The sequence below is a fragment of the Tamandua tetradactyla genome, chromosome 5 (assembly GCF_023851605.1).
Source record: "Tamandua tetradactyla isolate mTamTet1 chromosome 5, mTamTet1.pri, whole genome shotgun sequence".
Classification (NCBI taxonomy): Eukaryota; Metazoa; Chordata; class Mammalia; order Pilosa; family Myrmecophagidae; genus Tamandua; species Tamandua tetradactyla.
This window is the reverse complement of record NC_135331.1, coordinates 107,525,175-107,545,550: the sequence shown is the minus strand read 5'-3', so window position 1 is coordinate 107,545,550 and position 20,376 is coordinate 107,525,175. Positions and strand designations below refer to the sequence as shown.

At 37.1% G+C, this 20,376-nt stretch overlaps 1 protein-coding gene across 7 annotated transcripts in view; it reads right to left on the bottom strand.

The window, feature by feature from the left end:
- CENPQ (centromere protein Q) overlaps window positions 1-20,376 on the bottom strand; it is a 38,695-nt gene that overhangs the window by 6,528 nt on the left and 11,791 nt on the right. For 6 of the 7 annotated variants that reach the window (XM_077162024.1, XM_077162023.1, XM_077162026.1 and 3 more), the window contains 2 exons: window positions 11,731-11,860; window positions 6,531-6,650 (listed from right to left, as the gene is read on the bottom strand). In XM_077162024.1, the coding sequence (XP_077018139.1) occupies window positions 6,531-6,650; window positions 11,731-11,860 (250 nt within the window). The remainder of the gene's footprint in view (window positions 1-6,530; window positions 6,651-11,730; window positions 11,861-20,376) is intronic. The other variant, XM_077162029.1, reaches the window with a different exon arrangement.

Below are 20,376 nucleotides of genomic sequence, written 5' to 3'. Positions count from 1 at the left end.
TTCTTCTTTGACCCACTCGTTGTTTAAGAGTGTGTTGTTGAGCCTCCACATATTTGTGAATTTTCTGGCACTCCGCCTATTATTGATTTCCAACTTCATTCCTTTATGATCCAAGAAGGTGTTGTGTATGATTTCAATCTTTTTAAATTTGTTAAGACTTGCTTTGTGACCCAGCATATGGTCTATCTTTGAGAATGATCCATGAGCACTTGAGAAAAAGGTGTATTCTGCTGTTGTGGGATGTAATGTCCTATAAATGTCTGTTAAGTCTAGCTCATTTATAGTAATATTCAGATTCTCTATTTCTTTATTGATCCTCTGTCTGGATGTTCTGTCCATTGATGAGAGTGGGGAATTGAAGTCTCCAACTATTATGGTAGATGTGTCTATTTCCCTTTTCAGTCTTTGCAGTGTATTCCTCACGTAATTAGGGGCATTCCGGTTCGGTGCATAAATATTTATGATTGTTATGTCTTCTTGTTGAATTGTTCCTTTTATTACTAGATAGTATCCTTCTTTGCCTCTTTTAACTGTTTTACATTTGAAGTCTAATTTGTTGGATATTAGTATAGCTACTCCTGCTCTTTTCTGGTTGTTATTTGCATGAAATATCTTTTTCGCAACCTTTCACTTTCAACCTATGTTTATCTTTGGGTCTAAGATGTGTTTCCTGTAGACAGCATATAGAAGGATCCTGTTTTTTAATCCATTCTGCCAGTCTATGTCTTTTGATTGGGGAATTCAGTCCATTGACATTTAGTGTTATTACTGTTTGGATAATATTTTCCTCTACCATTTTGCCTTTTGTATTATATACATCATATCTGATTTTCCTTCTTTCTACACTCTTCTCCATACCTCTCTCTTCTGTCTTTTCTTATCTGACTCTAGTGCTCCCTTTAGTATTTCTTGCAGAGCTGGTCTCTTGGTCACAAATTCTCTCAGTGACTTTTTGTCTGAGAATGTTTTAATTTCTCCCTCATTTTTGAAGGACAATTTTGCTGGATATAGAAGTCTTGGTTGGCAGTTTTTCTCTTTTAGTAATTAAAATATATCATCCCACTGTCCTCTAGCTTCCATGGTTTCTGCTGAGAAATCTACACATAGTCTTATTGGGTTTCCCTTTATGTGATGGATTGTTTTTCTCTTGCTGCTTTCAAGATCCTCTCTTTCTCTTTGACCTCTGACATTCTAACTAGTAAGTGTCTTGGAGAACACCTATTTGGGTCTATTCTCTTTGGAGTGCGCTGCACTCCTTGGATCTGTAATTTTAGGTCTTTCATAAGAGTTGGGAAGTTTTCAGTGATAATTTCTTCCATTAATTTTTCTCCTCCTTTTCCCTTCTCTTCTCCTTCTGGACACCCACAACACGTATATTTGTGCGCTGCATATTGTCCTTCAGTTCCCTGATCCCCTGTTCAAATTTTTCCATTCTTTTCCCTATAGTTTCTGTTTCTTTTTGGAATTCAGATGTTCCATCCTCCAAATCACTAATTCTATCTTGTCTCTTTAAATCTATCATTGTAAGTATCCATTGTTTTTTCCATCTTTTCTACTTTATCCTTCACTTCCATAAGTTCTGTGATTTGTTTTTTCAGTTTTTCTATTTCTTCTTTTTGTTCAGCCCATGTCTTCTTCATGTCCTCCCTCAGTTTATCGATTTTGTTTTTGAACAGGTTTTCCATTTCTGTTCGTATATTCAGCCTTAGTTGTCTCAGCTCCTGTATCTCATTTGAACTATTGGTTTGTTCCTTTGACTGGGCCATATTTTCAATTTTCTGAGTGTGATCCGTTATCTTCTGCTGGCGTGTGGGCATTTAGTCAGATTTCCATGGGTGTTGGACCCAAGAGGTTGAAAGATTTTTCTGTGAAATCTCTGGGTTCTGTTTTTCTTATCCTGCCCCATAGGTGTCGCTCGTGGCACTCATTTGTCTGCGGGTCCCACCAGTAAAAGGTGCTGTGGGTCCTTTAACTTTGGAAAACTTTCGCCGTGGGGGAGGTTCACCAGCCGAAGCAGCTTGGAAGAGTGCCAGTCGGCCCGGGGATCCAAACGCGGGTACGGTCGCCGGCCGCTGCAGCCTGGGAGAGCGCCCGTCCGAATCTCCTAGCCGGCCCGGGGCGCCAAGCGTGGCGGGAGGGCGCCAACTGCCGCGGCCCGGGAGAGTGCACCGTTCCCAGCTGGACCGGGAGGCCACGTGTTTGGAAGGGACCCCGTCACCATTCTCCACAGCCTGGGGATCTCTGATTCAATTCTCCCAGTTGGTCCGGGGGGCCGTGCGTGGGGGGGCGCCAGCCGCCGCAGCTTGAGGGGACCGCCTGTCCAATTCTCCCAGCTCGCCTGGGAGGGAGGAAGGGAGGGACTCCGGCCACTTGCCACCCCGGCCTGGGGAAGCCCACGCCTCTCGGCGATCTCACCGGAGCGGGTTCTCCCAGCCAGTCAGCTGTTCCAGAATGGGGTACGCTGTCTTCTTGATCTCTGTCGTGGCTCCGGGAGCTATTCTGTATCATTTCTACTCCTCTAGTAGCTGTTCTGGAGGAGGAACTAAGACCCGCGTGTCTTACTAAGCCGCCATCTTCTCCAGAAGTCCAAGAACCATTCTTGATCAAGTCACATCTCCAGGGAGATGATCTAATTAAAGTTTCAAACACCAAATATGGATTAGAAGAAACAGCTGCCTTTATAAAACGGGATCAGGATTAAAATATGGCTTTTCTAGGGTAATATACATCCTTCAAACCAGCACAAATGGCAAAGCACATGGAGGCATTTCCTGGTCTTTCTCTTCTTTCTGGGTTCCACTGATGTTCAGCCTCTTGCTGCTCCCTCTTTGGCTTTCTCTTTCTCTGTAGGAATTTCAATCCACTTATAAAGGACTCTGATAATAGGACTAAAACCCATCCCAGTTGGGCTGGGCCACACCTTTACTGAAGTAATGTCTTCAAAAGGTCCTACTCACAATGGGTTCACACCCACAGTCATGGATTAAGTCTGAGAACATGTTTTTCTGGGGTATATAAACTTCCACACAATGCTGAACAATAGTTGGTGATTGCAGGCATCCTTATCTTGTTTTTGATCTCATAGGGAAAGCTTTCAGTCTTTCACCATTAAGTATGATGTTTGGTCTGGATTTCTCATATATGTCCTTTATCATGTTGGCAAAGTTACCTTTTATTCCTCACTTTTTAAGTATTTTCTGTCAACAAGGTGTGCTGGATTTTGTCAAATGCCTTTCCTGCATCAACTAACATGATCATGTGGTTACTTTTCCTCATTTTCTTAATATGGTTCATTACATTTATTAATTTTCTCATGTTGAATCATACTTGCAAAGCTGAGATAAAACCCACTTGATCATGGTGTATAATTTTTTTATACACCTATTTTTTTTATACAGCTACTGGATTTGGTTTGCTCATAGTTTGAGGATTTTTGCATTTATATTCATAAGAGACATTGGAATTTTCTTTTCTTGTGGTATCATTGTCTGGCTTTGGTATGAGGGTGATGGTTGTCTCATACAATGAATATGGAAGGGTTTCATCCGCTTTAATTTTTTGGAAGAGTATGAACAGGAGTGGTGTTAATTCTTCTTAGATTGTTTGGTAATAATCACCTGTGAAGCCATCTGGTCCTGGGCCTTTTCTTTATGGGAGGTTATTACTGTTTCATTTTTTTTTTAGCAGTTTTTTTGTTTGTTGAGATCTAGTTCTTTTTGAGTCAGTGTAAATAGTTTGTTTCTAGGAATTGGTCCATTCCATCTATGGTTATCTAACTTGCTGGCATACATTTGTTCATAGTTACCTTCTTACAGTTCTTTTTGCTTCAGTGAGATTGGTAGTAATGTTCCCCTGTATTTCTGATTTTAATTATTTGTCTTCTCTCTTATTTTCTCCATTAGTCTAGCTAAAGGTTTGTCAATTTTATTGCTCTTTTCAAAGCAGTAACTTTTGGTTTTGTTGGTTCTCTCTATTGTTTCTTTATTCTCTTTCATTTATACCCACAAAAAATCTTTATTTCCTTTCTTCTGCTTGCTGTGGATTTAGTTTGTGCTGCTTTTTTTAGTTCTTCCAGTTTTGAGGTTAGGTTTCTGATTTGAAATCTTTCTTCTTTTTTAATCTAAACATTCAGAGCTATAAATTTCCCTACCAGCACTGGTTTTGTTGCATCCCGTAAGATTTCTCTTTTAACCCATGGATTGTTCAAAAGTACACTGTTTTAATTTCTCCATATTTAAAAATTTTCTTTTCCTCCCTCTATCATTGATTTCTAACTTCATTCTGTTGTGGAGAATATTCATGGTATGATTTCAATATTTTTGAACTTATTGATAATAATTTTGTGACCAAACATATGTTCTATCCTGGAGAATCATCCATGTGCACTTAAGAATGCGATTCTGCTGTGTGAAGTATTCTATGTATGTCTGTTAGGTCTTGATGGTTTAGAGTACTATTCAAATCCACCGTTTCCTTATTGAGCTTCTCCCTAGATGTGGTTTCCATTATTGAAGTGGTACATTAAAGTCTCCTATTAATGTAGAACTGCCTATTTCTCCCTTTATGCCTGTCAATATTTGCTTCATATATTTTGGGGCTCTGCTATCAGGGGTAAATATATATCTATAATTGTTACATTTTCTTGATGAATTGACCCCTCTGTCAGTATGACTGTTTTTGTACCTCCTAACAGTTTTTGACTTAAAGGCAATTTTATCTGCCATTAGTATAGTCACCCCAGCTCTCTTTTGGTTACTACTTAGGTATATTTTCACTTTCAACATACTTATGGTTTTGAATTTCAGATGAGTCTCTTGTAAGCAGCCTAGAGTTGGGTCATGCTGTTTCATTTATTCTACTAATCTGTCTTTTGACTACAGCATTTAATCCTTTCACATTTAAAGCCACTAGAGATAACAACAGACCCTCTTCTGGCCATTTGGCTACTTAGTCTTTGTAAGTCTTACACATTTTTTGTTCCTAAATTCTTCTGCTAATGCCTACTTTCATATTTATTTGGTTATTGGGTACTGTATCATTTTGAGTCCTTGCTCATTTCTTTCTGGATATATTTTTTGTATATTTTCTTTGTGGTTATCAAGAGGTTAAAATTCAACATCCTATATATGTATGTGTGTGTGTGCATATATATATATATATATATATATATATATAACAATCATATTTGATTAGATACTAACTTGACTTGAATAGCATACACATACACTGTGTCTACACCCCGCATCCCTCCACCATTTTTTTGTAATTGCTACAAATTAAATCTTTGCATATTGTACATCCAAAATCCATAATTATCATTACATTTTATGCATTTGCACTTAAGCACCTGTAAGAAGTAGAATTATATACCAAAATATATAATACTATATATAAATACTATATATAAATACTTGACAATTATATACCAAAATATATAATACTATATATAAATACTATATATAAATACTTGGCATTTATAATTACCTAAATGATTATCTTTACCAGAGATTCTTTACTTCTTTATGCCACTTTGAACAACTGTATAGTGTCCTTTCTTTTCATTTTAAACTCCCTTTAGCATACTAGCAATACGTTTTTTTTCTCCCTCATGCAAAAACATTTATTTATTTATTTTTTTGGCATGGGCAGGCTCTGGGAACCAAACCCGGGAAAAATGTTTTTTAATTTGTACATTCAATCACCATCATTGTACACTCTAGGCATTCCTAAATTATACCACCTCAGTCTTTATCCTCCATTTTTCCTATTGGTTTCATATGTACCCCCAGCTCTTCCCCCATCATACTCACATTAAGCTTCATTCAATGAACTTGTATTATTGTGCTACATTCAGGTAGTAATGTGCTATCCATTTCTGAATTTTCACAATCAGTCCTGTTGCACAATCTGTATTCCTTCAGCACCAACTGCCCAATCTATACTCTATTTCTATCTCCTGATAACCTGTGTTCTTAACTTCAATTCTGCAAGTTTAGTCATTAAGTTAGTTCATATTAGTGAGACCATACAGTATTTGTCCTTTTGTTTCTGGCTAATCTCATTCATTTGTCCTAAAGGTCCATTCACATTGTTACATGTTTCATGGCTTTATTCTGTCTTACAGCTGCATAATATTCCATTGTATGTGTATATCACAGCTTGTTTAACCACTCATCCATTGATGGACATTTGGGCTGTTTCCATCTTTCAGCAATTGTAAATAATCTTGCTATAAACAATGGCGTGCAAACGTCCATTTTTGTTCTTGCCCTCATGTCCTTTGAATACCTAGCAATGGTATTGCCAGATCATATGGCAATTCTATACTTAGCCTCTTGAGGCACCGCCAAACTGCCTTCCAGAGTGGTTATACCATTTTACATTCCTGCCAAAAGTGGATAAATGTGCCTCTTTCTCTACATCCTCTCCAGTACTTGTTGTTTTCTGTTTTTTTGATAATGGACATTCTAGTGGGTGTCAGAAGTATCTCATTATGCTTTTGTTTCAGCAATACATTTTTAAACAATTACCTGTTTTACCTTCTCCTCCTCTTCTTCCAATTCATTAGTCAGAATGTGAAGTTTGCTTTTGAGGCTTTGAATGTTCTCGGTCATTGACTCTGCGGTTGCCACTATTTTATCTATTTCTTCCTGAGTCAGAAAGAGAAAATAAAAATTTTAAATTAAATACTTCTAACCCTAAGGGCTATAATAAAATATACATATTTAAAAATGCTTTTCACATTATACAATTCTAGAAGATACCAATGAAGTTTCTTGTTCTTCCTTTAAAAAACAGATTTCCCAGGAAGCCAATTTCCCAATATAATAATGTATTTTAAAGAACATAGTTTCCCAGAACAATGATATAAACTCTATGTACACAAACATTTCTTAAAAAATTCACCAAAGCTGGTAGTCTTAGAGATCCTGAATGCTCTTATTGTGAATCTATCAGGGCCCAGAGATTCATTACAGAAAATGGAGCAGCCTTCCTTAAACTGTATATAACAGCTCATAGCAGAGAAACACTTGACTTTAATTTTTTTTTCCATTTATTTAGGAACATTTCAGAATCTGCTATTTTCATTTATCAGGATCACTGCTGGACATTAGGGCAGGATATATTAGTAAAAAAAGTGACAGTTTGCCCCACTAAAGCCATATATAAATGATAGGAAAAGACAACGAAAAAAAATAAGTGCATGAAATGAATATGGAGCAAAGAAGGATGGGCTAATACTTGGTCAATTATAGAATTAACCAGTTTCAGAAAGGCGTTAAGTACTATGGTGCTTTCAGATTCAAAGTTATCATTGTTTTTAGAGATCAGGAAACAAGTGAATAAGTCATACAGAAGAAATAACTCTTAAATACTGTCTCAGCAATGTTAATGACGTTATGTCAATCTCTAAATACTGCAAGCAGAATTGCTGCTGGCAACTACAGTAATCTTCTTCAAGAAATATAATATGGCTTCTAGAGATTCTTAAAAAAAAAAGTGCACATGGGTTGTCAGTCCATGGAATGTTTTTCTATCAGTGCAAGAGCTGTGACTGTTATATTTTTAAAGGATTTTTGAAGACCAAAACAAAGAGTATGTAACAGAGACCACTTGTGGCTTATAAAGCCTAAAATATTGTCTGGTCCTTTATAGGAAAAATTTGCTGATTCTTGTATTCCTAAGACTTTGTGACTGCGAATTCTTCACTAGAATGCAAATTTCATGAAAACAGACATTTTTAGATTCTATTGTGGAAAATTTTAAACACATGCACAATTAGAAAAATGGTATGATGAACCTTCACACACTTGTCATTTGCGTCCGTTTGAAAGGATTATGTGACCTAGAAAAGTCAAATTTTAATTCTGATCCAATCTTATGGGAGCTACCTTCTTTAATCCCTATTCAATAATGTATGCTGGAATCTTTTGATTAGATTATCTCCATGGAGCCGCGACTCACCCAATTGTGGGTATTTGCCTTGAATTAGAGGGAGATGTGACTCCACCTATTCCAGGTGGGTCTTGATTGGTTCACTGGAATCCTTTAAAAAAGAAAGCATTTTGAAAAAGCATGAGAAAGAAGAGAGCAATGAAGAGCGCCCATGCAGCAAGAGACTTTTGGAGATGAAGAAGGAATATGCTCTTGGGGGAACTTCATGAAAGAAGCCTGGAGAGAAAGTTAGCAGACATCACCATGTTCACTATGTATCTTTCCAAGTTGAGAGAGAAACCCTGAATTTCACAAGTCTTTCTTGAGTGAAGATAACTTCTTGTTGGGGCCTTAATTTGGACATTTTTAATAGACTTGCTTAAATTGGGACATTTTCTCAGCGTTAGAACTATAAATTTCAACTTAATAAATTCCCCCTTCTAAAAGCTGTTGTTTCTGGTATATTACATTTTGGCAGCTAGCAAACCAGAACATCAACTAATTTCAATGATCAACTTAAGACCATCTTGTATAATTTTTATCTCCACCCATCCTACTTCCCTGTATTATTTTGAAGCACATCTTGGACATCCATAGATACCATTTTTTCCATAAATATTTCTGAATATAAACTCTAAAGGACTTGAAAAAATATATATGACCACAATATCATTATCATACTTTAAAGTCCTTAGTATCCAATATAGTTACTGTTCATATTTCCAACATTCCGATAAACTGGAATATTGTTTTAATGGTTTGTGTAAATCAAATTCCACACTGGCTGTGCCTACTAGATCTGTCTGTAAAGTCTTTTTTCATCTACAGGTTTCCGCTTCAACTGCTTTTGTTTCTTGCAACTTATTTGTGGAAGAAAAGAATTCATTTGTTCTGTAAAACACCCCAGCCTGAATTTTGCAGACTGTATCCCCTGGTGAAGTTTATCCTGTTCCTCAGTTGTGCATTTCCTGTGAACTGGTTGTTGGATTTAGAGAGCACTGTTCAATGGAAATATAATGTAAATCACAGGTATTCATTTCCTTTGGTTGCTGCACAAATGACCACAAACTTGGAGACTTAAAGGTACAAACTTTATTCCCTCATAGTTTTGGAGGGCAGAATTCAGAAATCAAAGTAAGGGCAGAGCCATGCTCCCTCTGAAAGCCCTAGGTGGGGGGATCTTTCTGGCTTTTTCTAATGGCTGTTGGCATCCCTTGTGGCTACATCACTCCAATTGCTACTTGTCTTCAATGGCCTTTTTCTCTTTGTCTTTTCTTCTTCTGTTTCTTATAAGGACACCTCTCACTGGATTAATGGTCCACTATGAACAATACAGGATAATCTTACCTTGAGATCCTAAATAATAAGGTCACACTCACAGGTGTTGGGGGTTAGTACTTAGACTTACCTTTTTTGGGGGCAACTCAGCTAACCTGCTACAGAGGGAATGAATAACAATACTGGAAAGAAAAGTTAAATGTTAACAAGGATAACTATATTAATTTATGCTTTTTTCATATCTTCTATCATTTTCCAAATTTCATTCAAGTCATGTGAGAGTGGCTCAGTGGCAGAATTCTCACCTGCCATGTTGGAGATCGGGGTTTGATTCCTGGTGCCTGTTCATGATAAAAAAAAAAAAAACTACACTTCATCAATCCCAATGCCAACTTCCTAGTATCTCTCAGAGACTTTGTTTTTAAACTTACTGCCTTTTTCCTAGCATGACCATTGAGTGAGAGCTCAATGTGCTTGTTGCTGAAGGAAAAAAATTGTTGCTGATAGCTGATACAGGTCTTGAAAAGTCATTGCCAGAAACAACTCTAGGCTGCACTGGAAAAAATCAGTGGTTCTGGGTAAGGGACAAAGGAGAAAACTAATACATGTATAATATAGTCTATAAATTGCTACTTCAAATATCCTCTTATGGCAATGAAGAATCATCCTACCAGGAATGCCGACAGCGTTTACACCAAGAAACTGACTGCCAAGTAAACCACGGACTGTTTTTTTTTTTCTCATGGGCAGGCACCAGGAATCAAACACCTATCCCTCCAACTTTATTCTCTATCCTGTGGGACGACTGGAATGAATTCTTTGTGAATTCTGAATTATTAAAAATCCTCAGGGATACACTCCTTGCATAAACTACTACTATGCTTGTGCTGGTTTGAAAGGAAGTGTGCCCCCTAAGAAAAGCCATGTTTTAATATAAGTCCCATTTCATAAGGTAGAATAATCCCTATTCAATACTGTAGATTTGAAACTGTAATGAGATCATTTCCCTAGGTGATGTGATTTAGTCAAGAATGGTTGTTTAACTGGATTAGGGGATGACATGTCTCCACCCATTTGAGTGGGTCTTGATTGGTTTATTGGAGTCCTATAAAAGAGGGAATATTTTGGAGATTCAGAGAGATTCAGAGAGAGCAGAGAATGCTGCAGCACCATGAAGCAGAGAGTCCACCAGCCAGCGACCTTTGGAGATAAAGAAGGAAAACGCCTCCCGGGGAGCTTCATGAAACAGGAAGCCAGGAGACAAAGCTAGCAGATGACACCGTATTCGCCATGTGCCCTTCCAGCCGAGACAGAAGCCCTGACTGTGTTCGCCATGTGCCATCTCACTTGAGAGAGAGACCCTGAACTTCATCGGCCTTCTTGAACCAAGGTATCTTTCCCTAGATGCCTTTGATTGGACATTTCTATAGACTTGTTTTAACTGGGACATTTTCTCGCCCTTAGAACTGTAAACTAGCAACTCATTAAATTCCCCCCTTTTAAAAGCCATTCCATTTCTGGTATATTGCATTCTGACAGCTAGCAAACTAGAACAATGCTCTACTGTGTGTACCACATCTACAAACTACCTCAAATGTATAAGGGTCCAATCTATTTTAGTTTTTATAATTATTTAATAAGCCCCTGGAGGTTGCTTTTTCAATTGTTGAGATATACACTAATTAAAAGCCTGAAGTTAACCATGACAGCCAATGTTATATGCCATTATCTTCTATAGGATGTAATACAGCTAAATGATTTAGAATTAGGCTTAAGCTGTGTCTTTACTACAACTTTAAGTAGTTTGTCTAAGGCTACATAGCTAGAAAAAATACCAATATATCTCTTTTTCACATATGCAAAATGATAATTTAGTATAGACCTCTTTAAGGTGTTGTGAGAATTAAGGGATGTAACTGAAAAGTTCTTTGAACAGGGTCTGGAACATAGGACTAAATGTAGGTTAGCTATAGAGATAATAGCAACAATAACAATTAAGATTGTGTTATTCCTGTCAACAGAGTACCATATAGAGGACCGTAAAAATAAGAAACTTTGAAGTTCTATAGTACTTATTGATGGCTTCCCCTAATTCAGTTATCAAAAATATTAAAAGTTCAGTTACAGGCGGGCCACGGTGGCTGAGCAGGCAAGAACACTTGTCTGCCATGCCAGAGGACCCAGGTTCGATTCCTGGTGCCTGCCCATGTAAAAAAAAAAAAAGGAAAAAAAGTTCAGTTAAAGTAATCAGTCTGATATAGAAAAGAACTTTGACTTAATCACTAACATATTAGAAATAATATCCTCAACTTTGGAGGCTGTTCTGCTAAAGTTAGTGTTTTGACAAAAAAAGAAAAAGAATTTAATGAATAAAATCTGGTTCAAGATTCAGTTACTTGTTACTAGAAAAATATCATGATAATTTTATGATTATCTTCATAATCATATGAAGATTATGGGTGGTATCTTCTCTCTCCCTAACTCTCTCATTATATACTTCCTGTTCAAATTTCATACCTGCAATATTGCCAGACCTTCCTCATTAGCACTGTGCTGTGCCCTTTCCATTTTCAGCAGACTTGACACATTAGTTAAATTTTTCTGGTTTTTGGGAGGCACTTCCAGTGTTTCACACAGTTGTAGCAATCTTAAGGATAAAGTAAAAACATGATTATTTATTTCTGAGTACCATTAGTATTTATAGCTTTCGTTTGAAAAGATGTTCTCATCTTTTTTCTGCCTTCTTAAACCTAAGAACTAAACACTTTTCTGTTAACAAGGGCTAACTATGGGAGCAAGACTCAATAAAAGCCCTAACAAATAACTATTTAACTTTTCAATTTATTCAGTTTTACTTCAAATCATGGGGCACTTACTAAACAATTAAAAGAAAATTTTCTATTTTACATATTTGACAACTAATCTGCTTTATTTACAAACATTTTGAACTGAAAATTTCCTTACGTCTTAAAAAAGGCTTCCTAGAATATTACATACACTAGTCTATAATTTATTGTGAATTGTTGGGTGACAGATAGAGCACTAGCCTAGAAGTCTCAGTTTTGACTTAGAACTTGTGAACCCAGATTCTAAATCTCAGTTGTTTTAGAAAATGCAACCAATAAAAGGGAACTTCACTATCAGTTACTCTAAGTTAATCATATCAAAGAAAACTATAGGGTTTAAGGCAAACAAATGACTAAAATTAAAGTCTGTGATTCTAAGGTAATAATAGTATCAATGATATTCAATACTAAATTTAAAAAATTTTCCTTCAAATTTGGGTTCATTAGACCATTAGTAGAAACTAACCTTTTGTTTTTTTTTTTACTGTGAAAAATAACACATAAAAAAAGCAATAAATTTCCAAGAGGCACACTATAACAATTAGTTGTAAAACAGATTTCAGAGTTTCATATGGGTTACAATTCCACAATTTTAGGTTTTCTCTTCTAGCTACTCCAAGACACTGGAGACTAAAAGAAATATCATTATAATGATTCAGCAGCCACTCATTTGTTAAGTTCTATCACGACTCTGTTATAACTCCACCTTCTCCTTTAATCTTTTTCCCAATCTTTAGGGGCATTTGGTTTAAGTTCATTTTAATGTTTTCATGTTGGAAAGAACTGCTCATAATATGGGATAGATGGACAGAACTAGTTAATGTTCTTGGAGAGGCTGGCCCCTCTGGGTTTCAGGACTTACCTGGCCTAGGAATCCATCTGGAGGTTATAGTTTTCTGGAAAGTAATCATAGTAATCATAGTGCATGGAACCTTTGTAGAATCTCAGATAAAGCCCTAGGTGTTCCTTAAGGTTGGCAGGAATGGTTTTGGTTGGGGTTTGAAAAAACACAAAAAAAACAGTATCTAGCTGAAGCTTGTTAAGAGTAGCCTCCAGGGTAGACTTGCAACTTTATTTGAACTCTCTCAGCCACTGATAGCTTATTTGTTACAATTCTTTCCCCCTTTTTGTTTAGGAAGACATTATTGATTCCACTGTGCCAAGGCCAAGTTTATTCCTAGGAGTCATATCCCACATTATCAGGGAGACTTTTACCCCTGGATGTCATGTCCCACGTAGGGGTGAAGGTAATGATTTCTTTTCAGAGTTGGGCTTAGAGAGAAAAAAGCCACATATGAGCAACAAAAGAAGTCCTCTGGAAGTAACTCGTAGGCATAACTATCGATAGGCTAAGCTTTTCTACTACACAAATAAGCTTCACAAGAGTAAGTCCTGTGAGTGAAAAATGGGAGGAGGAGCCAAGATGGTGGCTTAGTGAGACGTGGGGTTTGGTTTGTCTTCCAGAGCAGCTAGTAAATAGCCAGGAACAGTATAGAACAAGGGCTGGGGCCACATCAGTGACTGGATACACAGTGTACCCCATTCTGGACAAGCTGGACCGACTGAAAGCCCACCCAGAACTGTGAGTTCCCCAAGCCATGGTGGCTGGTGCCCCTCCCCCACAGGCTGCTTCCCAGAGGGGAAAGGAGAGAGACTTTACTAGCAGCAAGGACTGAGCGCAACCAAGCTCCAATTGTGGAACAGACTAACAAACTCTGACTATTAAAATAGGCCACCAGCTCAAATGAACCTCGAGTAAAAGCTGAGGTTGCTGGCTTTTGCCCTGGTGCAGAGGGGGCAGGGCAGATGGAAAAAGAAAAAAAAAAAATGTGAAAGGAAACCCTGAAGGAAAGGAGGGGGCACACTGGACCTGGAAATACACAGAGCAACATATCAACTTAAGTTCTTGACTGGCAAACCCAAGGAATGGGGGTCCTGCTCTGAAAAGGATTTTTTTTTTCTTTTATTTTCTGTGGCTGTGTTTCTACAGCTTGACTGCTCTTTGGATTCAGCTGCAGGGCTTCTCAGGCTCCAATTGTTCCAGGCATGGACAGAACTAAGCTTGTTTGAGAGTCTGTCTGAAGGTTGTGCCTTCCCCACGAGAGGGGTGGGGCCCAGCTCGGGTGGAATCCCTCCTTCAAGGAATTCAGACACCAAGGTCTGGAAAACTGAAGTGATTAAAGCCAGCCTACAATCTCTCCTCTGTCTCAATCACGCCCCCAGCAGGGAGAGTCTACGGAAGTTATAAGTACCATATCACCTTATGCTGGTGGGACCCGCAGGCAGACAAGTGCCACATACTGGGCAGGATAGGAAATACGCAGAGTCCAGAGACTTCATAGGAAACTTTCAACTTGCTGGGTCTCACCCTCAGGGAAAACTGACATAGGTGACTCTTTCCTCCTGAGGAGAGGCCAGTTTGGGCTGGGAAAATCTGACTGGGGACTATAATACCTAAGTAGACCCTCCAAATTAAAAAAAAAAAAAAAAGGCACCATACAGGCCGGGCAAGAAACAGGAAAACAAGAACTGAAAAATTCTGATCTGTTAAACAAAACCTAATCTAGAGGTCTAGAATAAACTGAACTGAATGTCAGAGAAAAGACAGACAATAAAGTCATCCAGCAAGACAATCCTAGGTAAAAAAAGTGAAAACAATCTCTAAAATAAGTAAATTGAGGAAATTAAATAACTAGACACCAGCAAAAAAAATAACGAATCATACTAGGAAAATTGAAGATCTGGCCCAGTCAAAGGAACAAACCAACAATCCTAATGAGATACAGGAGTTGAAATAATTAATCAGAATGTTTGAACAGACATTAAAAACCTCATCAAAAATCAAATCAATGAGGGAAGATATAAAGAAGGCAAAGAATGAACAAAAAAGAAGAAACTGAAAGTCTGAAAAAACAAATCACAGAACTTATGGGAATGAAAGGCACAGCAGAACAGATGGAAAAAACAATGGAAACCTAAAATGCTAGATTTCAAAAGGTAGAAGACAGGATTAGTGAACTGGAGGATGGGTCATCTGAAATCTGACAAGCAAGGGAAAAGAATGGAAAAATATGACAGGGACTTGCGGAATTGAAAATATGACCAGGGATTCGCGGAATTGAAACCAACATGAAGTGCACGAATCTATGTGTTATGGGTGTCCCAGAAGGAGAAGAGAAGGGAGAAGGAGGAGAAAACCTAATGGAGGAAATTACCACTGAAAATTTCCCAACTCTTACGAAAGCCTTAAAATTACAGATCCAAGAAGTGCAGTGAACCCAAAACAGAAGAGATCCGAATAGATATACTCCAAGACACTTATGAATCAGAAAGTCAGATGTCAAAGACAGAGAGAATCTTGAAAACAGCAAGAGAAAAACAATCCATCACGTACAAGGGAAGCTCAATAAGACCACATGATTTTCTCAGCAGAAACCATGCAGGCGAGAAGACAGTGGTATGATATATTTAAGATACTAAAAGAGTAAAACTATCAACCAAGAATTCTACATCCAGCAAAACTGTCTTTCAGGAAAGAGGGGGAAGTTAAAACATTTTTAGACAAAAGATCACTGAGAGAATTTGTGACAAAGAGACAGGCTCTGCAATACTAAAGGGAGCATTAGAGACAATAGGAAAAGACAGGAGAGAGAGGTGTGGAGAAGAGTACAGAAATGAAGACTATTACTAAAGGTAAAAAGAAGAAAAATTAGATATACAAAATCCAAAAGGCAAAATGGTAGAAGAAAGTACTACTCTTACAGTAATAACACTAAATGTTAATGGATTAAACTCCCCAATCAAAAGACATCGACTGGTAGAATGGATTAAAAAACAGGACCCATCTATATGCTGTCTACAGGAAACACATCTTAGACCCAAGGATAAACATAGATTGAAAGTGAAAAGTTGGGAAAAGTTATTTCATGCAAACAACTATCAGAAAAGAGCAGGAGTACTATACTAATATCCAACAAATTAGACTTCAAATGTAAAACAACTAAAAGAGGAAAAGAAGGACACTACGTATTAATAAAAAGAACAATTCAACAAGAAGACATAACAATCATAAATATTTATACACTGAACCAGAGTGCTCCAAAATATATGAGGCAAACAGTGAAAAGAGAAATAGACACATCTACAATAATAGTTGGAGACTTTAATTCCCTACTCTCATCAATGGACAGAACATCCAGACAGAGAATCAATAAAGAAACAGAGAATTTGAATAATACAACAAATGAGTTAGACTTGACAGACATTTATAGACCATTATATCCCACAATAGCAGGATAAACCTTTTTCTCAAGTGCTCATGGATCATTCTCAAGGAGAGACTATATGCTGGGTCACAAAGCAAGTCTCAATAAATTTAAAAATATTGAAATCATACAAAACACTTTCTCAGATCATAAAGGAATGAAGTTGGAAATCAATAATAGGCAGAGGGTCAGAAAATTCACAACATAGTCTTAAACAACCAATGTGTCAAGGAAGAAATTACTAGAGAAATCATAAATATCCGGATGCAAATGCAAATGAAAACACAACATATCAAAATTTATGGAATGCAGCAAAGGCAGTGCTAAGAGGGAAATTTATTGCCCTAAATGCCTATATCGAAAAAAGAAGAAAGAGCAAAAATCGAGGAGTTAACTGTCCATTTGGAAGAACTAGAAAAAGAACAGCAAACTAATCCCAAAGGAAGCAAAAGAAATAATGAGGATTAGAGCAGAAAAAAATGAAACTGAGAACATGAAAACAAGTGAATCAACAAAATCAGAAGTTGGTTCTATCAGAAAATCAATAAGATTGATTGAAATCAATAAGATTGATGAGCCCTTAGTGAGGCTGACAAAAAGAAGAGAGAGGCTACAAATAAATAAAATCAGAAATGGAAGAGGAGACATAACTACTGACCCCACAGACGTAAAGGAGGTAATGAGAGGATACTCTGAACAACTTTATGGTGATAAACTAGACAACGTAGGTGAAACAGACTACTTCCTATAAAGGCATGAACAACCAACATTGACTCGAGAAGAAATAGAGGACCTCAACAAACCAATCACAAGAAACTGAATCAGTCATTAAGAAGCTCCCCAAAAAGCAAAATCCAGGACCAGATGGCTTCCCATGTGAATTCTAACAAACATTCAAGGAAGAATTAGTACCAATCCTGCTCAAACTCTTCAAAAAAATTCAAGAAGAGGGAAGGCTACCTAACTCATTCTATGAAGCCAACATTACCTTCATACCAAAGCCAGACAAAGATATTACAAGAAAAGAAAACTACAGACCAATCTCTCTAATGAATATAGATGCAAAAATCCTCAACAAAATTCTTGCAGAATCCAGCACCACATTAAAAGAATTATACAGTATGACTAAGTAGGATTCATCCCAGGTATGCAAGGATGGTTCAACATAAGAAAATCAATTAATGGAATACACTATATCAACAAATCAAAGCAGAAAAACCACATGATCATCTCGATTCATGCAGAAAAGGCACTTGAGGAAATTCAACATCCTTTCCTGCTGAAAACACTTCAAAGGATAGGAAAAGAAGGGAATTTCTTCAACATGATAAAGGGAATATATGAAAAACCCACAGCTAACATCATCCTCAATCGGGAAAAATTGAAAACTTTACCCCTAAGATCAGGAACAAGACAAGGATGTCCACTATCACCACTGGTATTTAACATTGTGTTGGAAGTTCTAGCCAGAGTAATTAGACAAGTAAAAGAAATATAAGGCATCAAACTGGAAAGGAAGAAGTAAAACTCTCACTGTTTGCAGATGATATGATACTATGTTGAAAAATTTGAAAAATCCACAGAAAAACTACTAGACCTAATAAATGAGTACAGCAAAGTGGCAGGTTACAAGATCAACACTCAAAAATCTATAGTGTCTCTATACACTAGTAATGAACAATCCGAGGGGGGAATCAAGAAAAAAAATTCCATTTACACTTGTAATCAAAAGAATAAAATATTTAGGAATAAATTTTAACCAAGGATTCAAAAGACCTATAAAAGAAAACTAAGAAAACTACAAAAAACTGCTAAATCACAGAAGACCTAAATAAATGGAGGGGCATACTGTGTTCATGGATTGGAAGACTAAATATAGTGAAGATGTCAATTCTACTGAAATTTATTTACAGATTCAATGCAATACAAATTAAAATCCCAAAAACTTACTTTGCAGAAATAGAAAGACCAATAACCAAATTTATCTGGAAGGGCAGGGTGCCCCGAACAGCTAAAATATTCTGAGAAAGAAAAATGAAGTTGGAGGTCTCACACTGCTTGACTTTAACGCATATTATGAAGCTACAGTGTTCAAAACAGCAAGGTACTGGCATAAAGATAGATATAGTGACCAATGGAATTGGATAGATTGTTTAGATGTAGACCCTCTCATATATGGACAACTGATTTTTGATAAGGTAGTCAAGGCAACTCACCTGGGACAGAATAGTCTTCTTCAATAAACGGTGCCTAGAGAACTGAATATCCACATGCAAAACAATGAAAGAGGATCCATATTTCAAACCCTATGCAAAAATTAAGTCAAAATGGATCAAAGACCTAAATATTAAATCTAAGACCATAAAACTGTTAGAAGAAAATGTAGGGAAATATCTTATAAATCTTATATAATAGGAAGCAGTTTCCTAGATCTTACACCCAAAGCACGAGCATTGAAGAAATAAATAAATAAATGGGAACGCCTCAAAATTAAAGAACTTTGTCAAGAAAGTAAAAAGACAGCCTACACAATGGGAGACAATATTTGGAAACAATATATCAGATAAAGGTCTAGAATCCAGAATATATAAAGAGATTGTTCAATTCAACAACAAAAAGAAAGACAACTCAATTACAAAATGGGCAAAAGACTTGAACAGACACTTCTCAGAAGAGGAAATACAAATGGACAAAAGGCACATGAAGAGATGCTCCACTTCCCTGGCTTTTAGGGAAATGCAAATCAAAACCACAATGAGATATCATCTCATACCTACCAGCATGGCCATTATCAATAAAATAGAAAACGACAAGTACTGGAGAGGATGTGGAGAAAGAGGCACACTTATCCACTATTGGTGGGAATGTCAAATGGTACAACTGCTGTGGAAGGCAGTTTGGCTGTTCCTCAGGAAGCTAAGAATAGAATTGCCATACGATCTGGCAACACCATTGCTAGGTATCTACTCAGAGGACATGAGGATGAAGGCACAAACGGACATTTGCACACCAATGTTTACAGCGGTCCAAATGTCCATCAACAGATGAGTGGCTAAACAAGCTGTGGTATATACATATGATGGAATATTATGCAGTTGTGAGAGAGAATAAAGTTATGAAGTATGTAACAATATGGATGGACAGTGAGGTCATTATGCTGAGTGAGATTAGCCAGAAACAAAAGGACAAATTCTGTATGCTCTCACTGACATGAACTAACATTGGTGAATGAATTTGGAGAATTTCAGTTAAGAACAGAGACTATCAGGAGATAGACATAAGGTAGATATTGGGTAATTGGAGCTGAAGGGATGCAGATTGTGCAACAGGACTGATTGTAAAAATTCAGAAATGGATAGCACAATACTACCTAACTGTAATACAATAATGTTAGTACACTGAATGAAGCTGAATGTGAGAATGATAGAAGAAGGAGGGCTGGGGGCACAAATGAAATCAGAAGGAAAGACAAATGATAAAGACTGAGGTGGTATAATCTAGGAATGTATAGACTGCAGAATGATAGTGATAAATGTAGAAATTAAAAAGTACCATTGTGTAATTAATATTTTAAAATTTCAACTTATGTGTGAGACTAAAGTAAAAAATGTTTATTTGGTACAAAATTTGTATTTTGAGTAGTGTATTTCCTAATATAATTTATGTAGATAGCTTGGTTGAACACCATAAGTACATGGAACCTTGGGTAGGACATGAGATTTTGTTGGTTCGTCCACAATGATGCTCTGTGGAATCCCAGAGTGATTTGATCAGTGAGTGGAAAAGTATTTGCAAAGTCCCCTTTGGGGAATGGTGAGAATGGGGGAAAATTCAACCTCCCCCAGCTGAATTCTTGATATTCTCACAAGCAGTGTGGACAACCAAAGCTATAGGCTGAGCCCCCAGTCTTGGGGTTTGTTCATATGAAACTTAACCCCACAAAGGATAGGCCAAGCCTACTTAAAATTAGGCGTAAGAGTCACCACCAAGAGAGCCTTTTTGTTGCTCAGATGTGGCCTCTCTCTCCAGCCAACACAACAAGCAAACTTGTT